General features: G+C 45.1%; 1 protein-coding gene across 21 annotated transcripts in view; it reads right to left on the bottom strand.

Annotated features, from left to right (window-relative positions):
* The window catches only part of AFDN (afadin, adherens junction formation factor), an 866,421-nt gene that overhangs the window by 227,142 nt on the left and 614,688 nt on the right, over positions 1-24,591 (bottom strand). For all 21 annotated transcript variants that reach the window (XM_063917625.1, XM_063917611.1, XM_063917620.1 and 18 more), the window contains one exon: positions 21,398-21,663. In XM_063917625.1, the coding sequence (XP_063773695.1) occupies positions 21,398-21,663 (266 nt within the window). The remainder of the gene's footprint in view (positions 1-21,397; positions 21,664-24,591) is intronic.

Raw genomic sequence — 24,591 nt, 5'->3', positions numbered from 1 at the left:
GGGCTTTGCATAGTTTTTGGGTCCGTTTTCGCCCATGCTGAGTCGAAAAAAAAAAACAAGACACGAAAAGGCTTTTGCGAAAATGGATAAAAAAACAGGCGAAATTAGTGCAGAGTATCCGACCGTCTGAAAATTGGGCACTAATTGAATATACCCCTAATTGTTCCTTCACACCGTGTGGGGCCAGCGTTAGGTGGCACATGGTCTATAAATATGTAGTTTAACATGGCAATGTTATGTCCTGCTGTAAAAAAATGCTTGGCGACTGATAGGTCGCTCTGTTTTTTAAGTAATGCATTTTTAATGGCACTTTTATACAGTAGTTAAGCTCTTCTTTCTTTGAATATAGTCTCTGTTTTACAGATATAGTTTAAACTGCACGGACACGTTATCATGTGTATGACAAAACAAATCATGCAAGTAACATGGTGGCAGATGTATTAAGCCTGGAGAAGTGGTAAAGTAGTGATAAGTGCAAGGTGATAACGTACCAGCCAGTCAGCTCCTGTCATTTTTCAAATCCGTAATGATTGGCTGGTGTGTGATCACCTTGCGCTTATTACTTCTTTATCACTTTGCCCCACAATGTGAGATTGTGTATGCTTCATCAGTTCTTGGATATCTAAATGTGTGTGTCTCCGTTAATCATAGATCTGCAGGTGACACAATTAGCACATTTAGCTTCAGTGGGTTGTGTGACGTCAGTTTTAACAAATACATCTCTGAGGTTCTTGTCTCTTTCATAGCTGTGAATTAATTAATGTTGTTTGAACATTGAAAAGTCAATGTCAGTTGCTATTATCGAACACAATTTTTTAACCAATGCGCATACCTTAGAACTTAAAGGATTATAATGATTAATACAAGTGAAGTTTGTTCTTGTGATTTTTTTCTGTTTGTGTTTTTAATAATGTAGAACGGGGATGAGAAAGCAGAGGTCATGCATCAGGCCAGCCTCCTATATCCTTGTCTCCATGCTCAGGCAATTCAGTTGATTCCAAAGCTCAAGGCAGAATCCGTTTTAATCGAGAGGGAGACCTATTCAGGCGAGAAAACATACACACTTCCTTACCAAAGGACAGGAAGAGGTTAGGAAGTGTACAGATTCTCAAATCAGGTGCGTCAGGGTGGGACGCTGTGGACTTCAGAGAAAGAGTGTTATCTAGGTAAATCTACCATAACCTCTGCTCTCTCTATCAGGGTCAAGTGAACCACAGGATCTACCTTGGGACTTCCCAAAGCAGCATCTAAGGCCGGAGATGCTCCTAATTGGACAGGAGAATCCTTCGCCCAAATGCAGCATCCTGAGAGGCAAATGTGTCAAAGGCATAATGTCTAATGAATGTGTTAATGGATCACCATGCGTCTGCCTTACAGATTTGTTCAGCTAAGGCACCTCGATGGGCTGCCAAAGAAGGACCTACCTTATGAGCAGAGTGGGCAGAGACATTATCCGGAATAGGGAGATCAGCTTGGGAGTATGCTTCTGAGATAGTCATGAAAAGCCATCTCGCCAGTGTTTGCTTATCGGCAGGCTATCCTCTGTGAAATATGTAAAGAACAAAGAGTGTCTGTCCTTCTGATGGCACTGGTATGATCCACATACTGTAGATCCCTAGAGCACGAACTACATCCAATGAAGCATCTATCGCAGAAAGGTCAAGTACCTGAAAAGCTGGAACTACTATTTCTTCATTAAGATGGAACTTGGAGAACACATTAGGAAGATATCCAGATCTAATTTTAAGTAGTGCTCTATCTTCTGGATGAAATACCAGAAAAGGACGGCAACATGATAGTGCCCATAAATCTGATACTCTTCTAGCTGAAGAAATTGCCAGAAGAAAGAGAACTTTAGCTGTCAACCATTTGAGATCCACACAGTTCAGTGGGTCAAATGGAGCAACCCAGAGTGCCCTGAGAACTAAATCTAGATCCCAGGGAACTGTAGGGTGAACAACAGGAACATGAATGTGAAGCATTCCCTGGAAAAAAAGTGCAAACATCCTGTAGGCTTGCAATTTACTTTTGAAACCATACAGTTAATGCTGACACTTGAACCTTCAAGGAAGCTATGCAGAGACCCATGTCCAATCCTGCTTGAAGAAATACTAGAATTCTAGAAACTCTGAAGGACCTAAGAACAAAACTTTTGGCAGTGTACCATAGAAAATATGCATGCCATATTCGGTAATAAATGCGAGCAGAAGATGATTTCCTGGCTTTAAGCCTCGTCTAACTTACCTCATGCAAAAAACCTTTTGCCTTTAAGACGGATGTTTCAAGAACCACGCCGTCAAAGACAGTTAATCCAGATGTTTGTATAGACAGGGACCTTGAACCATCAGATCTGGACGTTGAGGCAGTAGGAACAGAGAAACCGTGGACAGCCTCTACAGATCTGTGTACCAGTTTCTTCTGGGACATGACGGCACTATTAGTATCACAACGCCCCCTTCCTGTTTGAATTTTCAAATCACTCGGAGTAATGAGTACCAGAGATTGGTGAAAACACATAAACCAGATGAAATTCCTATCTTACTTACATCCACGAAGATCGCCTCGGGATCCTTTGTTCTTGACAGACACACGGGTACCTTGTTCTGACAAGAGGCCATGAGGTCCACCTCCGGCAGCGCCCACTTGTTTATCAGAATGTGGAAGACTTCTGGGCTTAAGGCCCATCCGCTTGTATGAATGTTGTACCTGCTGAGAAAGACTGCTTCCCAATTTAGGAATCCTGTTATGAATACTGCCGACACGGCTGGATGATGACGTTACACCCGTTTTATTGTGTGGCTTACCTCCTTCATTGCCATTCAACTTCGAGTGCCTCCTTGGAGATTGAGGTTAGGTACTGCCGTGGCATTGTCCGAGCGAATCTGAATCAGCTTGCTGTGAAATATTTATTTTGCCTGAGTGAATGCCCTGTATATGGCCCATAGCTCCAGAATGTTGATTGGCAGGTGACTTTCTTCCCTGTCCCAACGTCCCTGGAACGAGTACTGTTCTGTCACGGCTCCCCAGCCCTGTAGACTTGCATCTGTAGTCAGAACCTCCCAATCTGAGATTCAAAAGGGTCGTCCTTTGTCCAGATGGGGCGTCTGAAGCTACCAGCCTAATGACTGCCACACTTCCTGAGGAAGAATTATAGTCAGAGTTTTTAATCATCTTATGCTATCCGTTTCATTTGGAGAGAATCAGATATTGAAGGGTTCTTGAATGGAACTGAGCATATTCCACCATATCAAACAACGAGACCATTGATCCCAAAACTCGCATTGCTGCATGGATGGATATTATCAGACTGTGTAGCAATTCCTGAATCCTTGTCTGTAATGTGGTTATCTTGCTCAGAGGTAGAAAGATTCCCTGAAGACTGGTATCCAATACAGTCCCTAAATGTGTCATCCGTTGCAACGGGACTAAGGAGGAATTCGCCCAATTTATGAGCCAGCCGTGAGCTTGTAGGCAGGCTATTGTCACTCGAAGATGACATAGCAGAGTTTCCTGAGACTAAGCCAGGACAAGCAAGTCATCTAGATATGGGAAAATCCTTAATCGCTTTCGATGAAGATGAGCTGCCATCACCACCATGATCTTGGTAAATACCCTGGGAGCTGTAGCCAGTCCAAAAGGTAAAGCCTGAAACTGGAAATGTTGGAGGATAGCAAACCTGAGATAGCACTGATGGGATGGTGCTAAAGGAACATGAAGGTAAGCATCATGAACATCGAGGGACACTATAAAATCACCAGCTCCATAGCCAGGATAATGGACCGTAAGGTTTCCTTACGGAAATCGAGGCACCAAGATATATTTGTTCAGTCTTGAGATTGAGTCAGTAAGATCCATTTGGTTTCTGAACTGGAAACAGGTTGGAGTAGAAACCTCGAACCCTCTGTGCTGTAGGAACCGGCACTATTACCCCTGACTGCAGTAGTTTCTGCACTGCATCCTCTAGAGCCATGGCCTTCGATTAAACCGGAGACGGGCTGGTAAAAAAGAATCTTTGAAGCGTAAACATGAGACACCGCTTCTTGAACCCAGGCATCTGTGGTGGAATGTTTACAAACCTGTACAAAAAGAAAAAGTCGGCCACCTACCCTGAAGATGCAATTCCCTATTTGACTTCCATTCCTTGAGCCTATCAGCTAATTTTTGCTGAAAGGCAGCCAAGAATACGCTAAATCAAACACTGGATGTGGCATGACTCAAGTGGGATGTTGCATGTAAGGGTTGAGTGGGAGCCCCAATACCTGGTACCGTAGCATGTACCATACGGTCTGCTAAATTAGACGTCTGTGCAAAAGCTGCCCAAGGAGGTTTCTGTGACTGAACAGGCACCTGATTTGGAGCTGGTTTATTCAGAAGGCTTTTATGGAAATTATAGCAATTTGCACACAAGTTATCTTGTACCAGATCCTGGGATGTTAAACCAGATTTGCAGGACAGACATGATAATAGGTGCCTCTTCCATTTTACCTTTCTTGGACATAGCAACAAATATTACCACAACAATAGGTGTAATGCTACGCATAAATGTGACCGTCCCCACTTTAAAATGAAGTACAATCAGATCCCACCATGCCTTGCAACAGCATTGAGGATTTGAATAAACAGAGAGAAACAGCTAACAGAAACAGAGTTTAAAGTCAGCAGTCACACTAGCAATCGGTCACAAAAAAGAATGTGTTAATATACATTTGAAAAAATGTGCTCATTTTTCAACTACACAATACATATAAGTAAGCAGGCATAACATTACTGCATTACCTTATACCGGACTGGCGTATTCAGACGCATCAGTGAATAATATAGCAGTATATGTTCACAACGCTCATTTGCATCAGGAACACACTCAACTACTCGTACCGCCCAGGGAAGGTAGGAACTCAGTGATGTATCACCTGCCTCAGGAGAGCGGGATACAGAGAAACTTAAACCCCACTTCCGTATGGGACCATGCTGCAAACAACTGGCTGAGAGAATCAGACGCGCCAGTGTACCCAGCCACACATGCGTCTTTGACCGGTATAGTATGTTACGCTTCTCAGATGGAAGCTGAGCTTTCATCTGATTAGCGACCAAAGGTATTGATTATCAAACAGTATAAAAGGGATACATTATTATTATTATTACTTTTAACGTTGATTTCTTATTTTGTATCCTTATCACATATTGTCACGTTAGAGCACCCTGGACACAGAGTAGTGTCTACTTTTTTTCTGTATTTTGGTTGTATAAATGTGGTGACATTTATTTTTGCCACTGTCAGTGTACGGGCAGCTTCTGCGCCAAGTGGGAGAACCTTCCATTTTCCTTTTTGTTTAAAGTGGCCAGCTCGCACCAAACAAAAAACTGGATTGCCTGACTGAGCCAGGAGGCGGGTATACAGGGGGCTGGCCCGCTGTATCCTGGAAGTCTGAAAAACTTAGACCGTTTGGTGCCCAATCCGCTATCGCTTCCTCATATTCCCAAGGAAGATCCTGTGGATCACTGTGAACCCTGATAGAGAAAGAGCTGCCTTTCGGTCTCTGCAAATGTTGTAAATTGTAACCCCTTGCTAAGACTTTAGACGTCATAGATTCTGATTGCGCTTGCAGTTGGACAGGATCACTGGTAATTCTGCATGCCCGCTAAAAATGGGAGTAAGGAGTACCTGTTTAAGCACAGGGGCACGAACACTTCTACGGTGTAGAAGATTATTTCTGTCTGTAGGTATTACATAGATATCTGTGCCAAATGTTTGTGCATGTCTGGTGATACAGGTATCCCTTATCCAAAATGCTTGGGACCAGAGGTATTTTGGATATGGGATTTTTCCGTATTTTGGAATAACTGCATACCATAATGAGATATCATGGTGATAGGACCCAAGTCTAAGCACAGAATGCATTTATGTTTCATATACAGCTTATACACACAGCCTGAAGGTAATTTTAGCCAATATTTTTAATAACTTTGTGCATATATGAAACATAAATGAATTGTGTGCCAAGTCTAAGTCACACAATTCATTTATGTTTCATATATACCTTATACACACAGCTTGAAGGTCATTTAATACAATATTTTTAATAACTGTGTATTAAACAAAATTTGTGAACATTAATCCATCAGAAAACAAAGGTTTCACTATCTCACTCACTTCAAAAATTTCATATTTCAGTATTTTGGATATGGGATTTTTCCGTATTTTGGAATAATTACATACCATAATGAGATATCATGGTGATGGGACCTAAATCTAAGCACAGAATGCATTTATGTTACATATTCACCTTATACCAGGGGTGTCAAAGACAAGGCCCGCGGGCCAAATCCGGCCCACCAGACCTCGTCTGATGGCCCGCGGTGCCGCCGCCATGAAACCCCCTTCTCCCGAGTGCCCAGCTCGGGGGGGGCGGGGTTTCGCGGAATGACGCGATTGCGTCGTGACGTCACGGCGCAAACGCGTCATTCAACGAAACCCCGTCGGAGGAGGGAGAAGGGAGCCGCGCAGACGAGGAGGGAGAGGCGGCTGAAGAGCGGCGAGAACCGCTTCAAATGTAAGTCAGCCCCTCTGCCTTCCTCTCTTTCTCTCTCTCTCCCTCCTTCCACCACCTGCCGCAATGTGTAAAATGGGGACCTGTACCTGCCGCTATGTGTAAAATGGGGACCTGTGCCTGCCACAATGTGTAAAATGGGGACCTGTGCCTGCCACAATGTGTAAAATGGGGACCTGTGCCTGCCACAATGTGTAAAATGGGGACCTGTGCACTATAAAAGGGGGCACATGGCTGGGCACTATAAAAGGGGGCACATGGCTGGGCACTTTAAAAGGGGGCACATGGCTGGGCACATATAAGGCAGGTGGAGCGGTAAATTTTGGATAGACCTACAGATACAACCGGCCCTTTGATGGGGACCAAACTGCTGATGCGGCCCCCGATGAATTTGAGTTTGACACCCCTGCCTTATACAAAGCCTGAAGGTAATTTTAGCCAATATTTTTTATAACTTTGTGCATTAAACAAAATGTGTCTACTTTCACACAATTCATTTATGTTTCATATACACCTTAATACAATATTTTTAATAACTTTGTGTATTAAACAAAGTTTGTGTACACTGAGCCATAAAAATACAAAGGTTTCACTATCTCACTCTCACTCAAAAAAGTCTATTTCAGAATATTCCGTATTTCGGAATATTTGGATATGGGATACTCAACCTGTAGTAATATCCAAATAACGTATATTGGATGTGTCACTTTCCCAGGAGAATTTTATGGGATGATCCAAAGAATGAGTGTCAAACACTGAATCTAATGCGTTTGACATACCTGTCCAAAACATTATGAAATTGCCACTATAGCGCCTATATATAAATAGGTTATTGGTTATACTTGGATCTGTAAAGTCACTTTCTGTCTGATTCATGAAGTAATTAGCAAGTGACTGAGCACAACCTACTGTCTGTAAATAATAATGTCCATCAAAGAAAAAATCCAATTATGATATAAAGATATCTACATTCGGCCCCTTGTACTAATTCTGAGTAATCAATTGGCGCACTGCTAGTGAACCTGCCTCATGTGCAATGGCTGTGTATAGACTTTTAATATCAGCAGTACACAATATAAGGTCTGGTGGAATGTGATCAATGTCCTGTAAAATGTTTACCACGGTAGTCGAGTCTCTATATGAAACTGAATCCTGAACTACTGTATAGGCTGTAAAAAGCTGTCTAGATATACTACTATCAGATGGAAGGTAAGATCCCCTGGCAGAAATGATGGGTCTGCCAGGGGGTGTATCTAAAGATTTATGTTCCTTAGGTACAGTGTACATCAATGTTGTGAGGGGAAACATGACTGTTAATGCATTTTTTACTTCTAATGACAGAGTACCTTGCATCACCTGTCTTTTAAAACAGTCTGTCGGGTCTTTGTTAAGTCTTTTTATATACTTGTGTCTGCAAGTTGATTATATTTTTCCTGTTTTTAAACCGTTAAGTTCAGAACAACAATAGATACGCCCTTGTCTGAAGGACGGATGAAATAATGGAAATTGTTGTGGAGAACCCAGATTCACTACTTCAATATATATATATATATTATATATATATGTATAATAAGATTTTACTCAGCGGTAAATCTATTTTTCGTAGTCCGTAGTGGATGCTGGGACTCCGTAAGGACCATGGGGAATAGCGGCTCCGCAGGAGACTGGGCACAACTAAAGAAAGCTTTAGGACTACCTGGTGTGCACTGGCTCCTCCCACTATGACCCTCCTCCAGACCTCAGTTAGGATACTGTGCCCGGAAGAGCTGACACAATAGGAAAAGGATTTTGAATCCCGGGTAAGACTCATACCAGCCACACCAATCACACCGTATAACTCGTGATATTATACCCAGTTAACAGTATGAAATATAACTGAGCCTCACTACACATGGCTCATAACAATAACCCTTTAGTTAGGAAATAACTATATACAAGTATTGCAGACAATCCGCACTTGGGATGGGCGCCCAGCATCCACTACGGACTACGAGAAATAGATTTACCGGTGAGTAAAATCTTATTTTCTCTGACGTCCTAAGTGGATGCTGGGACTCCGTAAGGACCATGGGGATTATACCAAAGCTCCTAAACGGGCGGGAGAGTGCGGATGACTCTGCAGCACCGAATGGGCAAACTCTAGGTCCTCCTCAGCCAGGGTGTCAAACTTGTAGAATTTAGCAAATGTGTTTGACCCCGACCAAGTAGCTGCTCGGCAAAGTTGTAGAGCCGAGACCCCTCGGGCAGCCGCCCAAGAAGAGCCCACCTTCCTCGTGGAATGGGCTTTCACTGATTTAGGATGCGGCAGTCCAGCCGCAGAATGTGCAAGCTGAATCGTACTACAGATCCAGCGAGCAATAGTCTGCTTTGAAGCAGGAGCACCCAGCTTGTTGGGTGCATACAGGATAAATAGCGAGTCAGTTTTCCTGACTCCAGCCGTCCTGGAAACATATTTTCAGGGCCCTGACTACGTCCAGTAACTTGGAGTCCTCCAAGTCCCACGTAGCCGCAGGCACCACAATAGGTTGGTTCACATGAAAAGCTGATACCACCTTAGGAAGGAATTGGGAACGAGTCCTCAATTCCGCCCTATCCATATGAAAATCAGGTAAGGGCTTTTGCATGACAAAGCCGCCAATTCTGATACACGCCTGGCCGACACCAAGGCCAACAGCATGACCACTTTCCACGTGAAGTATTTTAGCTCTACGGATTTAAGTGGCTCAACCCAATGCGACTTCAGGAAATCCAACACCACGTTGAGATCCCACGGTGCCACTAGAGGCACAAACGGAGGCTGAATATGCAGGACTCCCTTAACAAAAGTCTGAACTTCAGGCAGTGAAGCCAGTTCTTTTTGGAAGAAAATGTACAGAGCCGAAATCTGGACCTTAATGGAACCCAATTTTAGGCCCGTAGTTACTCCTGACTGTAGGAAGTGCAGAAATCGACCCAGTTGAAATTCCTCCGTTGGGGCCTTCCTGGCCTCACACTAAGCAACATATTTTTGCCATATGCGGTGATAATATTTTGCGATCACATCTTTCCTAGCCTTAATCAACGTAGGAATGACTTCCTCCGGAATGCCTTTTTCCTTTAGGATCCGGTGTTCAACCGCCATGCCGTCAAACACAGCCGTGGTAAGCCTTGGAACAGGCAGGGCCCCTGCTGCAGCAGGTCCTGTCTGAGCGGCAGAGGCCATGGGTCCTCTGAGATCATTTCTTGAAGTTCTAGGTACCAAGCTCTTCTTGGCCAATCCGGAACCACGAGTATAGTTCTTACTCCTCTCCTTCTTAGTATTCTCAGTACCTTGGGTATGAGAGGCAAAGGAAGGAACACATACACCGACTGGTACACCCACGGTGTTACCAGAGCGTCCACAGCTATCGCCTGAGGGTCCCTTGACCTGGCGCAATATCTTTTTAGCTTTTTGTTGAGGCGGGACGCAGTCATGTCCACCTGTGGCCTTTCCCAATGGTGTACAATCCTTTTGAAGACTTCTGGATGAAGTCCCCACTCTCCCGGGTGGAGGTCGTGCCTGCTGAGAAAGTCTGCTTCCTAGTTGTCCACTCCGGGAATGAACACTGCTGACAGTGCTAACACATGATTTTCCGCCCATCGGAAAATCCTTGTGGCTTCTGCCATCACCATCCTGCTTCTTGTGCTGCCCTGCTGGTTTACATGGGCGACCGCCGTGATGTTGTCTGACTGGATCAGCACCGGCTGGTGTTGAAGCAGGGGTCTAGCCTGACTTAGGGCATTGTAAATGTCCCTCAGTCCCAGAATATCTATGTGTAGGGAAGTCTCCTGACTTGACCACAGTCCCTGGAAGTTTCTTCCCTGTGTGACTACCCCCCAGCCTCGAAGGCTGGCATCCGTGGTCACCAGGACCCAGTCCTGTATGCCGAATCTGCGGCCCTCTAGAAGATGAGCACTCTGCAGCCACCACAACAGCGACACCCTGGCCCTTGGAGACAGGGTTATCAGCCGATGCATCTGAAGATGCGACCCGGACCACTTGTCCAACAGATCCCACTGGAAGATCCTTGCATGGAACCTGCCGAATGGAATTTCTTCGTAAGAAGCTACCATCTTTCCCAGGATTCGCGTGCATTGATGCACCGACACCTGTATTTGTATTAGGAGGTCTCTGACTAGAGATGACAACTCCTTGGCCTTCTCCTCCGGGAAAAACCCTTTTTCCTGTTCGGTGTCCAGAACCATACCCAGGAACAGTAGACGCGTCGTAGGAACCAGCTGCGACTTTGGACTATTCAGAATCCAGCCATGCTGTTGTAGCACTTCCCGAGATAGTGCTACTCCGACGAACAACTGCTCCCTGGACCTCGCCTTTATAAGGAGATCGTCCAAGTACGGGATAATTATAACTCCCTTTTTTCGACGGAGTATCATAATTTCGGCCATTACCTTGGTAAATACCCTCGGTGCCGGGGACAGACCAACGGCAACGTCTGGAATTGGTAATAACAGTCCTGTACCACAATTTTGAGGTACTCCTGGTGAGGAGGGTAAATGGGGACATGCAGGTAAGCATCCTTGATGTCCAGTGATACCATGTAATCCCCTTCGTCCAGGCTTGCAATAACCGCCCTGAGCGATTCCATTTTGAACTTGAACCTTCGTATATAAGTGTTCAAGGATTTCAATTTTGGAATGGGTCTCACCGAACCGTCTGGTTTCGGTACCACAAACATTGTGGAATAGTAACCCCGGCCTTGTTGAAGGAGGGGTACCTTGATTATCACCTGCTGGAAGTACAGCTTGTGAATTGCCGCCAGTACTACCTCTCCTCGAGGGCAGCAGGCAAGGCTGATTTGAGGTAACGGCGAGGGGGAGTCGCCTCGAACTCCAGCTTGTATCCCTGTAATACTACTTGCAGAACCCAGGGATCCACCTGTGAGCGAGCCCACTGGTCGCTGAAGTTCCCGAGACGCGCCCCCCCACCGCACCTGGCTCCACCTGTGGAGCCCCAGCGTCATGCGGTGGACTCAGAGGAAGCGGGGGAAGATTTTTGATCCTGGGTACTGGCTGTCTGGTGCAGCTTTTTCCCTCTTCCCTTGTCTCTGTGCAGAAAGGAAGCGCCTTTGACCCGCTTGCTTTTCTGAAGCCGAAAGGACTGTACCTTATAATACGGTGCTTTCTTAGGCTGTGAGGAAACTTGAGGTAATTTTTTTCCTTCCCAGCAGTTGCTGTGGATACGAGGTCCCAGAGACCATCCCCAAACAATTCCTCACCCTTATAAGGCAGAATCTTCATGTGGCTTCTAAAGTCAGCATCGCCTGTCCACTGCCGGGTCCCTAATACCCTCCTGGCAGAATGGACATTGCATTAATTCTGGATTCCAGCCGGCAAATATCCCTCTGTGCATCCCTCATATATAAGACGACGTCTTTAATATGCTCTATGGTTAGCAAATAGTATCCCTCTCCTGACAGGGTAATAGACCACGCTGCAGCAGCACTATTCATGCTGAGGCAATTGCAGGTCTCAGTATAGTACCTGAGTGTGTATATACAGACTTCAGGATAGCCTCCTGCTTTTTATCAGCAGGCTCCTTCAAAGTGGCCGTATTCTAAGACGGCAGTCCCACCTTTTTTGACAAACGTGTGAGCGCCTTATCCACCCTAGGGGATATCTCCCAACGTGACCTATCCTCTGGCGGGAAAGGGTACGCCATCAGTAACTTTTTAGAAATTACCAGTTTCTTATCGGGGGAACCCACGCTTCTTCACACACTTCCTTCACTCATCTGATGGGGGAACAAAACACTGTCTGCTTTTTCTCCCCAAACATAAAACCCCTTTTTTGTGGTACCTGGGTTAATGTCAGAAATGTGTAACACATTTTTCATTGCCGAGATCATGCAACGGATGTTCCTAGTGGATTGTGTATATATCTCAACCTTGTCGACACTGGAGTCATACTCCGTGTCGACATCTGTGTCTGCCATCTGAGGTAGCGGGCGTTTTTGAGCCCCTGATGGCCTTTAAGACGCCTGGGCAGGCGCGGGCTGAGAAGCCGGCTGTCCCACAGCTGTTACGTCATCCAGCCTTTTATGTAAGGAGTTGACACCGTCGGTTAATACCTTCCACCTATCCATCCACTCTGGTGTCGGCCCCCCAGGGGGCGACATCACATTTATCGGCATCTGCTCCGCCTCCACATAACCTTCCTCCTCAAACATGTCGACACAGCCGCACCGACACACCGCACACACACAGGGAATGCTCTGACTGAGGACAGGACCCCACAAAGTCCTTTGGGGAGACAGAGAGAGAGTATGCCAGCACACACCAGAGCTATATATAATGCAGGGATTAACACTATAACTGAGTGATTTTTTCCCAATAGCTGCTTGCATACACAATATTGCGCCTAAATTTAGTGCCCCCCCTCTCTTTTTAACCCTTTGAGCCTGAAAACTACAGGGGAGAGCCTGGGGAGCTGTCTTCCAGCTGCACTGTGAAGAAAAAATGGCGCCAGTGTGCTGAGGGAGATAGCCCCGCCCCTTTTTCGGCGGACTTCTCCCGCTTTTTTATGGATCTCTGGCAGGGGTATTTTACACATATATAGCCTATATGACTATATATTGTGTAGATTTGCCAGCCAAGGTGTTTAATATTGCTGCTCAGGGCGTCCCCCCCAGCGCCCTGCACCCATCAGTGACCGGAGTGTGAGGTGTGCATGAGGAGCAATGGCGCACAGCTGCAGTGCTGTGCGCTACCTTGTTGAAGACCGAAGTCTTCTGCCGCCGATTTTCAGGACCATCTTCATGCTTCTGGCTCTGTAAGGGGGACGGCGGCGCGGCTCCGGGACCGAACGATCGAGGTTGGGTCCTGTGCTTGATCCCTCTGGAGCTAATGGTGTCCAGTAGCCTAAGAAGCCCAAACTATCTCCAGTCAGGTAGGTTCGCTTCTTCTCCCCTTAGTCCCTCGTAGCAGTGAGTCTGTTGCCAGCAGATCTCACTGAAAATAAAAAACCTAAAATATACTTTCTTTTCTAGGAGCTCAGGAGAGTCCCTAGTGTGCATCCAGCTCAGCCGGGCACAAGATTCTAACTGAGGTCTGGAGGAGGGTCATAGTGGGAGGAGCCAGTGCACACCAGGTAGTCCTAAAGCTTTCTTTAGTTGTGCCCAGTCTCCTGCGGAGCCGCTATTCCCCATGGTCCTTACGGAGTCCCAGCATCCACTTAGGACGTCAGAGAAATATATATATATATATATATATATATATATAGATAGATAGATAGATATATATATAGATAGATAGATAGATAGCTATATAGATAGCTATATAGATAGCTATATAGATAGATAAATAGAAGTTCAGAAGTCGCAGTACTTCCTTTTGTTTCAAAAACTGTGCAGGAAATGGGAAAACTGAATACTCAAGTATGGTATGGGTGAGGTGGGTTATCTTTTAGGGTATGCAAATGGGAAGGGGGTTGTGTAACATGTGCAACTACATAAGAATTTGCTGAAAAGTTTATTGCTGCAAAAAAAATTGAAATAGCAGTTATGCTTCAAAAGTTACAACACTTTTTTTGTTGCAGGTAACTGAAGATGGCTTTGACAATAGAGGAGAGAATTGAGGTAATTTTGATGTCTGGATAACAAAGTTTCCGTGTCATAGCTGCAGATTTTAAACAACCGGCACCCAGAAAGACCTCCAATTTCACATAATACTGTCAGGTGCCTAATTTCCACATTCCAAGAAACTGGGACTGTGGCTGACAAGTCACGGAGTGGTCGTCCAAAAGGTGCTACTGATGAGACAACCTCAACAATGGTTGAATTTGTGTTGACCAGGAGGGACAACATGTTGAACACAATAAATTACTGTCTTTTATGGAGAACAGTTCAACCTGCAATTCCCCAAAAAAAAGGGTTAAGTGTTGTAACTTTTGAAAAATAACAAATCTGTTTGCAGCAATAAACTTTTCAACTAATTCTGATGTTGTTTGACATGATACATGACCCCCTTTCCATTTGAAAAAACGGACTTAGATTCAAGATGGCCGATTTCAAGATGGTGCCCATGTTCGGTACATACTCTAAAAGATAGTCCACCTCACCCATACCTTACTGGAGTATTCAGTTTTCCAATCTCCTGCACAGTTTTTAAAACAAAAGGGTGTACATATACCTATCTACTATACATCTCTATCAATCTCTCTCTCTCTCTCTATATATATATATATATATATATATATATATATATAAATAATAAGATTTTAAACCTACCGGTAAATCTTTTTCTCGTAGTCCGTAGAGGATGCTGGGGACTCCGTAAGGACCATGGGGATAGACGGGCTCCGCAAGAGACAGGGGCACTTTAAGAAAGACTTTAGATCTGGTGTGCACTGGCTCCTCCCTCTATGCCCCTCCTCCAGACCTCAGTTAGAGAAACTGTGCCCAGAGGAGACGGACAGTACGAGGAAAGGATTTTTGCCAGTTAACAGTATGAAAATGACATAGCATCAGTCCAAGACCGATGAGACTATAACATAACCCTTATTTAAGCAATAACTATATACAAGTCTTGCAGAAGTAGTCCACACTTGGGACGGGCACCCAGCATCCTCTACGGACTACGAGAAAAAGATTTACCGGTAGGTTTAAAATCTTATTTTCTCTAACGTCCTAGAGGATGCTGGGTACTCCGTAAGGACCATGGGGATTATACCAAAGCTCTCAAACGGGCGGGAGAGTGCGGATGACTCTGCAGCACCGATTGAGCAAACAGGAGGTCCTCCTCAGCCAGGGTATCAAACTTATAGAACTTTGCAAAGGAGTTTGAACCCAACCAAGTAGTAGCTCGGCACAACTGTAGCGCCGAGACCCCTCTGGCAGCCGCCCAAGAAGAGCCCACCTTCCTAGTGGAATGGGCCTTGACCGATTTAGGTAACGGCAATCCCGCCGTAGAATGCGCCTGCTGAATCGTGTTACAGATCCAGCGAGCAATAGTCTACTTTGAAGCAGGGGCACCAATCTTGTTGGTTGCATACATGACAAACAGTGCTTCTGTTTTTCTGACTGTAGCCGATCTGGCCACGTAAATTTTCAGAGCCCTGACCACATCAAGGGACTCGGGATCCTCCAAGTCACGCGTAGCCACAGGCACCACAATAGTTCATATGAAAGGATGAAACCACTTTTGGCAGGAATTGAGGACGGGTCCGCAATTCCGCTCTATCCATATGGAAAACCAGAAAGGGGCTTTTATGTGATAAAGCCGCTAATTCCGACACTCGCCTAGCCGAAGCCAATGCTAATAACATGACCACCTTCCAAGTGAGATTTTTCAACTCCACCGTTTTAAGTGGTTCCAACCAGTGTGACTTAATGAAACTTAACACCACGTTAAGGTCCCAAGGCATCACCGGAGGTACAAAAGGAGGCTGAATATGCAGTACTCCCTTCACAAAAGTTTGTGCTTCAGGGAGAGAGGCCAATTCCTTTTGAAAGAAAATGGATAAGGCCGAAATCTGAACCTTAATAGATCCTAATTTTAGGCCGAAATTCACTCCAGTTTGCAGGAAGTGAAGGAAACGGCCCAGATGGAATTATTCAGTAGGAGCATTCCTGGCCTCACACCAAGAAACATATTTTCGCCATATACGGTGATGTTTAGATTTTATGTCCTTCCTAGCCTTTATTAGCGTAGGAATGACCTCATCTGGAATACCCTTATCTGCTAGGATCCGGCGTTCAACCGCTATGCTGTCCAACGCAGCCGCGGTAAGTCTTGGAATAGACATGGCCCCTGTTGCAACCGGTCCTGTCTTAGAGGAAGAAGCCACTGATCTTCTGTGAGCATTTCCTGCAGTTCCAGATACCAGGTCCTTCGTGGCCAATCTGGAACAATGAGGATTGTTCTCATTCCTCTCCCTCCTACCATTCTCAACACCTTGGGTATGAGAGGAAGAGGGGGAAATACATAGACCGACTGGAACACCCACGCTGTCACTAGGGCATCTACAGCTACTGCCTGAGGATCTCTTGACCTGGTGCAATACCTCTGTAGCTTCTTGTTGAGGCGGGATGCCATCATGTCTATCTGTGGCAGTTCCCACTGACTTGCAATCTGTGCGAAGGCTTCCTAAAGAAGTCCTCTCTTGGATGCAGGTCGTGTTTGCTGAGGAAGTCTGCTTCTCAGTTGTCCACTCCCGGAATGAACTGCTGAAAATGCGCTTACATGATTTTCCGCCCAGCGGAGAATCCTGGTGGCTTCTGCCATTTCCACTCTGCTCTTTGTGCCGCCTTGGCGGTTTACATGATCCACTGCGGTGATGTTGTCTGACTGGATCAGAACCGGTAGGTCGCGAAACAATGTTTTCGCTTGACCCAAAGACCTTTGAAGTTTCTTCCCTGTGTGACTGCTCCCCCACCTCGGAGGCTCGCGTCCGTGGCTACCATAATCCAGTCCTGGATGGCGAACCTGCGACCCTGCAGAAGGTGAGCACTCTGCAGCCACCATAGGAGAGACACCCTGGCCCTAGGGGACAGGGTGATTAACTGATGCATCTGTAGATATGATCCGGACCACTTGTCACGTAGATCCCATTGGAAAGTCCTTGCATGGAACCTGCCGAAGGGAATGGCCCCGTAAGATGCCACCATCTTTCCCAGTACCCGAGTGCAGTGATGCACTGACACCTATTTTGGCTTTAATAGGTTTTTTACCAGAGTCATTAGTTCCTGGGCCTTCTCTATTGGAAGATAAACCCATTTCTGGTCCGTATTCAGAATCATACCCAAGAAGGGCAGATGAGTCATAGGAACCAACTGTGACTTCGGGATATTGAGAATCCAGCCGAGTTGCTGTGACACCTTCAGCAAAAGTGACACGCTGTTCAACAACTGCTCTTTTGATCTCGCCCTTATTAGGAGATCGTCCAAGTATGGGATAATTGTGACTCCTTGCTTGCGTAGGAGCACCATCATTTCCGCCAATTACCCTGAAATTGGTAATGACAATACTGTACCGTAATTCTCAGGTACACCTGATGGGGTGGATAAATGGGAACATGAAGGTATGCAGCCTTTATGTCTAGATGCACCATAAAATCCCCCCGTTCCAGGCTGGCGATGATCGCTCTGAGCGATTCCACCTTGAATTTGAACCTTTTCAAGTATAGGTTCAGAGATTTTAATTTTAAAATAGGTCTGACCGAACTGTCCGGTTTCGGGACTACAGCCAAGGTTGAGTAATATCCCCTTCCTTGTTGAAGGAGGGGAACCTTGAGCACCACCTGTTGGAGATACAATGTGTGAATTGTATTTAATATTATCTCCCTTTCTGGGGGAGAAGCCGGTAGGGCCGATAAGGAAAACCGGCGAGGAGGCACCTCTTCGAATTCCAGCTTGTAACCCTGAGAAACAATTTCTATTGCCCAGGGATCCACCTGTGAGTGAACTCAGATGTGGCTGAAGAGTCGAAGACGTGCTCCCACTGGGGCGGACTCCCTTAGCGGAGCCCCAGCGTCATGCGGTGGATTTAGTAGAGGCCGGGGAGGACTTATGTTCCTGGGAACTAGATGTGCCCTGCGCCCTTACCTCTGGTAAGAAAGGACGCTCCTCGTACTTTCTTGTTTTTCTGCGACCGAAAGGACTGCATTTGATAATGTCGTGCTTTCTTAGGCTGTGAGGGAATATAAGGCAAAAGATCAGATTTACCAGCTATAGCTGTGGAGACCAGGTCCGAGGGCCCTTCTCCACACAATTCCTCACCCTTGTAAGGAAAAACCTCCATATGCCTCTTTTAGTCGGCATCACCTGTCCATTGCATGTTCCACAGGACACGTCTAGCAGAAATCGACATAGCGTTGACTCTAGAACCCAGTAGACCAATGTCTCTGTGAGCATGTCTTATATATAAGACAGCATCTTTTATATATCCTAGGGTCAATAACATGGTATCCTTATCTAGGGTTTCAATCTCCGCTGATAAGGTATCTGTCCACGTTGCTACAGCGCTATAAACCCATGCCGACACAATCGCCGGTCTGAGTAGTGTACCAGAATGTGTGTAAATGGACTTCAAAGTACTATTCTGCATGCTATCTGCAGGATTCCTGAGGGTAGCTGGTATGTCAGCGCTACCTTTTGGGTAAACGTGTCAACGCCTTGTCCACCCTAGGGGAGGATTCCCATCGTATCCTGGCCCTAGCAGGGAAAGGATACGCCATGAGAATTCTTTTGGGAAACTGAAGTTTCTTGTCTGGAGATTCCCGCTCTTTTTCACACAATTCATTTGGTTCATTAGAGTGGGGAAATGATATCTCAGCTTTCTTCCCCTTAAACATGTGTACCCTCGTGTCAGGGACAGATGGGTCATCAGTGATATGCAAAACATCTTTTATTACAATAATCATATATTGAATACTTTTCTGCCAGTTTTGGCTGTAACTTTGCATCATCGTAGTCGACACTGGAGTCAGACTCCGTGTCGGTATCAGTGTCTATTATTTTGGATAGTGGGCGTTTTGAGACTCTGAAGGTCCCTGCGACATAGGGACAGAAATGGGTAGATTCCCTGTGTGTTCTCTAATCTTTTGTGCAATAAATTTACCTCAGCACTTAATTCCACATATCCAGTCAGGTGTCGGCGTTGTCGACGGAGACACCACACACACACATTTGCTCCATCTCCTCCTTAGGAGAGCCTTTTACCTCAGATATGTCGACACACACGTACCGACACACCACACACTCAGGGAATCCTCTTATCTGAAGACAGTTCCCCCACAAGGCCCTTTGGAGAGACAGAGAGAGAGTATGCCAGCACACACCCAGCGCTAATACCCCAGGAAAAAACACACAATGTATTTACCCAGTAGCGCTGTAATACTATTATTTGCTGCCAATTATGTGCCCCCCCCACCCTCTTCTCTGAAACCCCCTTTCACCGTGGATAAGCAGGGGAGAGTCCGGGGAGCTTCCTCTCAGCTGTGCTGTGGAGAAAATGGCGCTGGTGAATGCTGAGGGAGAAGCCCCGCCCCCTCGGCGGCGGGCTTCTGTCCCACTTAAATATAATAAAAACTGTCGGAGGCTCTTTATATATACAGTGCCTAGCTGTATATATATCTCTTTTGCCAGAAATTAGGTTTATATTGCTGCCCAGGGCGCCCCCCCTGCGCCCTGCACCCTTACAGTGACTGCCGTGTGTGGAAGCAATGGCGCACAGCTGCACTGCTGTGCGTTACCTCAGTGAAGATCATGAAGTCTTCTGCCGCCTCTGAAGTCTTCTTTTCTTCTCATACTCACCCGGCTTCTATCTGCCGGCTCTGTGAGGAGGACGGCGGCGCGGCTCCGGGACGAACTCCAGGGTGAGACCTGTGTTCTGACTCCCTCTGGAGCTAATGGTGTCCAGTAGCCTAAGAAGCAGAGCCTTGAAACTCACAGAAGTAGGTCTGCTTCTTTCTCCTCAGTCCCTCGATGCAGGGAGTCTGTTGCCAGCAGGCTCCCTGAAAATAAAAAACCTAACAAATATACTTTCTGTCAGGAAGCTCAGGAGAGCTCCCTGAAGTGCACCCATCTCCTCTGGGCACAGTATCAAACTGGAGGAGGGGCACAGAGGGAGGAGCCAGTGCACACCAGATCTAAAAAGTCTTTCTTAAAGTGCCCATGTCTCCTGCGGAGCCCGTCTATCCCCATGGTCCTTACGGAGTCCCCAGCATCCTCTAGGACGTTAGAGAAATATATATATATATATATATATATATAAATATATATATATATATACACACACACACACACACACACACACACACACACACACACACACACGGAGTAGAGATTTTGTGATACTAAAAGCTAATCAAACAAATCATCCACAAGTCCGCCCAGAAGTGATGTGGAACTGTATTTTTGTGCACTTGGCTGGATGAAGTTCTGGGATGCAGCCAAACGGCAATGATGCAATTAGAGTTGCCCTGTTGAAAATGGACTAGGGACAGTGAAAATATTGCAATGGGCATTGCTATGATTCTGCATAAAGGACACCACCACAATTTTGCAGTGGTGTCCAGATACAGATATGCCCTCCCTCATTGTGCAAATGAGTCACGATAATTACAGCTAATTTGCCGCAAGTAGCATGCCTGCAACTATTTGAGGCACCTACATATGCATCCACTTCCATTGAATGCAATAGGAGAAGTCACATGCTGCGACTAGCCACAGCAAGCTGCATATAAACGACAGAAAAAAAACAACACTAATCCAGGCGCTAATCGATTTATACTAATCAATATTCTTAATTTTTTAACGTAATTTAAGCTGCAGCCTCAGTCCAGCTGTACCTGTGTTCGTACAGCTAAATCTGATTATGAAGTAGGGAGCGGGCTTGCTCTCCTTCCTCAAAAACCAAAGATGTGGAAAAAGAAAAGAAGTGACTGATTGCGCTATATTACCAGGTGCGTATATGAATAAAGACACATTTGCAATATACCGCTCTGGTTTTTTTAATTCAAAAAAACACAAATATATATTTGTGATTTTTTGAATTAAAAAAAATATGCACCTGGTAATATAGCGCAATCAGTCACTTCTTTTCTCTTTCTGGATATAAACGATGCAGTGATGCGTACGCATACGGCAGGTGATTACATGCAGGATGAGAAGGGACACATCTGTACTTGTAGTTATGATACTTATAGAGCATACACTCACTGAAGTGATGAAGTAAAGAGGACAGCATTCATTATAATGATCAAGATGTTTTGATATCACAAATAAAGTTTACAAAGATATTTTGTATATAAACATAATATATTATTGCATTATACATGACAATTTATTATACTTAATTTCTTATAATGCGTACCTGTACTATTCTGCTAAGGTGACAGTCTGCAGCAAGCTCCAGACCTTGCTTTTCAGCCCAGGCTTCTATATGAGCTAGCTGCTGACGAATGATGGCACCCCAATAGTGAGAACATAAGCCAGAATCTGGGTCAGTGACCAGCCTGTTGAAGAGCCACATATTGATGAAGTGGAAAAGCTGAGAGAAGAGTTGGATGGTTAAAGCTGCGTTCACCCGACAACGCCTCAGAAGAGACATGGCTCCCGTCAAAGTGTGAAGGACATCGTCTAGAAATACATTTTACAAAAAATTAATAATTATATATATATATATATATATATAATATATATATAGCAGATTAGCATATTGATATGTCACTGGATGCCTGTCTGCCATTTCATCTTGGATGTCATCTCACCACCTCAAAATTTCCAAAACAGAATTAATTATTTTCCTACCAGCCAAGAGTATTTACCAACCTGATATCTCCATAACTGTTGACAATGCAACTATCCACCCTACCCCACAAGCTCGCTGCCTAGGTGTCACCCTTGACTCTTAACTGTTCCACACATTCAATCTGTCTCTAAATAATGTTACATGCACCTTAAAAACATATCCAAAATACGCCCTAATCTTACACAAGACACTGCAAAAACTCTAATCCATGCTCTCATCATCTCCCGCATTGATTATTGTAATAGTCTCGTTACTGGTCTTCCCAAACATAGGCTCTCACCACTACAATCCATTTTAAATGCAGCTGCGAGGCTAATCCTCGCCAGACTTTCTTCGTCTGCTGATCCGCTCTGTCAGTCCCTCCATTGGTTACTGGTATTCTACCGTGTCAAATATAAAATACTTTTACTTACATACAAGGCTAGTAACCAAACTGCACCATTATACATCTCCTCACTCATCTCAAAATATCTCCCTACCCGACCTCTCCGCTCTGCACAAGATCTGCGTCTCTCATCCACATGTATTACCTGTTCCCTCTCAAAATTACAGGACTTTATCCGGGCTTCACCCACTCTGTGGAATGCCCTCCCACGCACATTAAGACTTTCCCCTAGTCTCCAAACCTTTAAACGTTCCCTGAAAACTCATATCTTCAGACAAGCCTACCAAATTCCAGACCCACCCACATAACCTTCAATGCTTCCCTATCCAGTTACATCCTCTCTGTACAGTCCACATAACCTCACATTTTGTCTTCCAACATTGCTGGGTGATCATATTATACAGCCCATTAAGAACCTAGCAATCTGGGGGACCATTATGTAACAGGTAGCATCTATCCTTGTGTATGCTTGTTTCCCTATAGATTGTAAGCTTGCGAGCAGGGCCTTCCTACCTCTATGTCTGTCTGTCTTTGCCCAGTTTTGTTCTATAACTGTTGTTCTAATTGTAAAGCGCAACGGAATATGCTGCGCTATATAAGAAACTGCTAATAAATAAAATAAATAAATATGAGTGAATTAGGTGAAGAACATGAATTTAACCCTATGCAAAATTATTTCAGTAAAAAAATAATTATAAAAAAATAAAGGAAAAAAAATATTCCCCCCAAACATTAGAACATCGATCGGAAACATTGCAACCATCGGAAACATTGCGAAAATTGCGGCTTTCATTTAGAAAGCCGGCCCAGCCTCCAGGTACACAGGGGGGATTGGGGGCGTTAATTTACACTTCCCCAGTGGCTGCTATTGTCCGCAGCCGCTGTATGGGAAGGGTCCTCCCGTGCTGACCGATCAGCAGTGATCGGCAGCACGGCAATCAGTAGGGGAGGGTGCAGGGGGGCAGAGGGCCCTTCCGGTCCCTCTGACAGCAGCAGCGGAGGGAAGTTTTCCTTTCCTGCCCCTGCTAGCACTGCCTATCTGACTGGTCGTATCCTGTGCGACCAGGTCAGATAAAGCACTTTCAGGCATGATCGCATCTGATGCAACCATGCCAGGCAAGTGGTTGAGTAGAAATGTGAACAAAGTTTAAGCACAGTTCTCTAGAAGAATAAAAAAAAATCATTACAATCAGCAACAACAACAGTTGGGATACAGAGCACTATTAAAATATAAAAAAAATAAAAAATACAATGAGCGACATCACTATGGCACTGCAGGGGTTAGTCACCTGTCTCCATGGCTCTCTTGGCATAGTGGTATCGCCGATGGTTACCATGCCCATGAGCTGGGGTTAGAATCCCACAAAGGACACTCTTGAAACGTATATCTGTATAAAAACTAGCATTCACAGCTTTTTCTAATTTTCCCAAAACAAGTTCTGTGGTGCTTTGTATACAGACTCGGACATTCACACAGATATACAGTCAAATTTAGAAAAAAGCTGGGGATTCTACTTTTTACACTGAAATACAAGTGTGGCTTTTCAACTTACTAGAGTTTTATCTTTAGGAGACTGAATGTACAGTACTTTTTCACGTGCCTTCCCATTGCTTTAATAGGCAGCCTCCCTCACCCCCAATCAATATCAGCCCACATGACACTTGTGATTTCACAAACTGGGTGTACTGCTTACTAAATGACAAAAACAACACAGCCAGTACACTGCTGTATGTAAATTAATGGCTCATGGTGGATTTGGTTGGGGGATGGGAGCCCAGAAGACCCGTTCATTTGTAAAGCATGTTAGCATTGTGCAAGCACTGCAAAATGGTGTGAAATGAGTCATCAGTTCCTGGGCAGATCTGCTAAGGTGGGCGTCTTTTTATGCCGCAAATGCTTCTTATATGCATCACCATGTGAATAAGATGCACAAACAGCTTCTGCTGATTAAAATGATATGCGGTAGAATTTCGTAAGCAGATACATCCGCAGTCTCACACTGAATACCAAGATTTTGGTGTGTGTCGGTAAATCCATTTCTCAGATTCCACAGGGGACACTGGAGGCTTATGAAAGCGGGGTATAAGTAGGGTACAGACAGGTGGATCAGTGAAGCCAGCACTTTAAAATTATAAGTGTGACTAGCTCCTCCTCCTCCTCTATGCCCCCCTTAAAGACCAGTTAGAGAAAATGAGCCCGAGGAGAGACAGAGAGAACAGAACTTTAGAGAAGGAGGTTAAAGGTATGAAATTGAATAAGAAAATTGTATAACAATCTGCACAACAGATGCAGTCACAACCAAACTCCAAACATACAATGGCAGGAAAACAGGATGTAGTTATGAGACTGCCGGTCACAATACCTCCACCT

This window comes from Pseudophryne corroboree, chromosome 4 (genome assembly GCF_028390025.1).
Source record: "Pseudophryne corroboree isolate aPseCor3 chromosome 4, aPseCor3.hap2, whole genome shotgun sequence".
Lineage (NCBI taxonomy): Eukaryota > Metazoa > Chordata > Amphibia > Anura > Myobatrachidae > Pseudophryne > Pseudophryne corroboree.
Note: the sequence above shows the minus strand (reverse complement) of the source record. Positions and strands in the feature narration are given on the sequence as shown.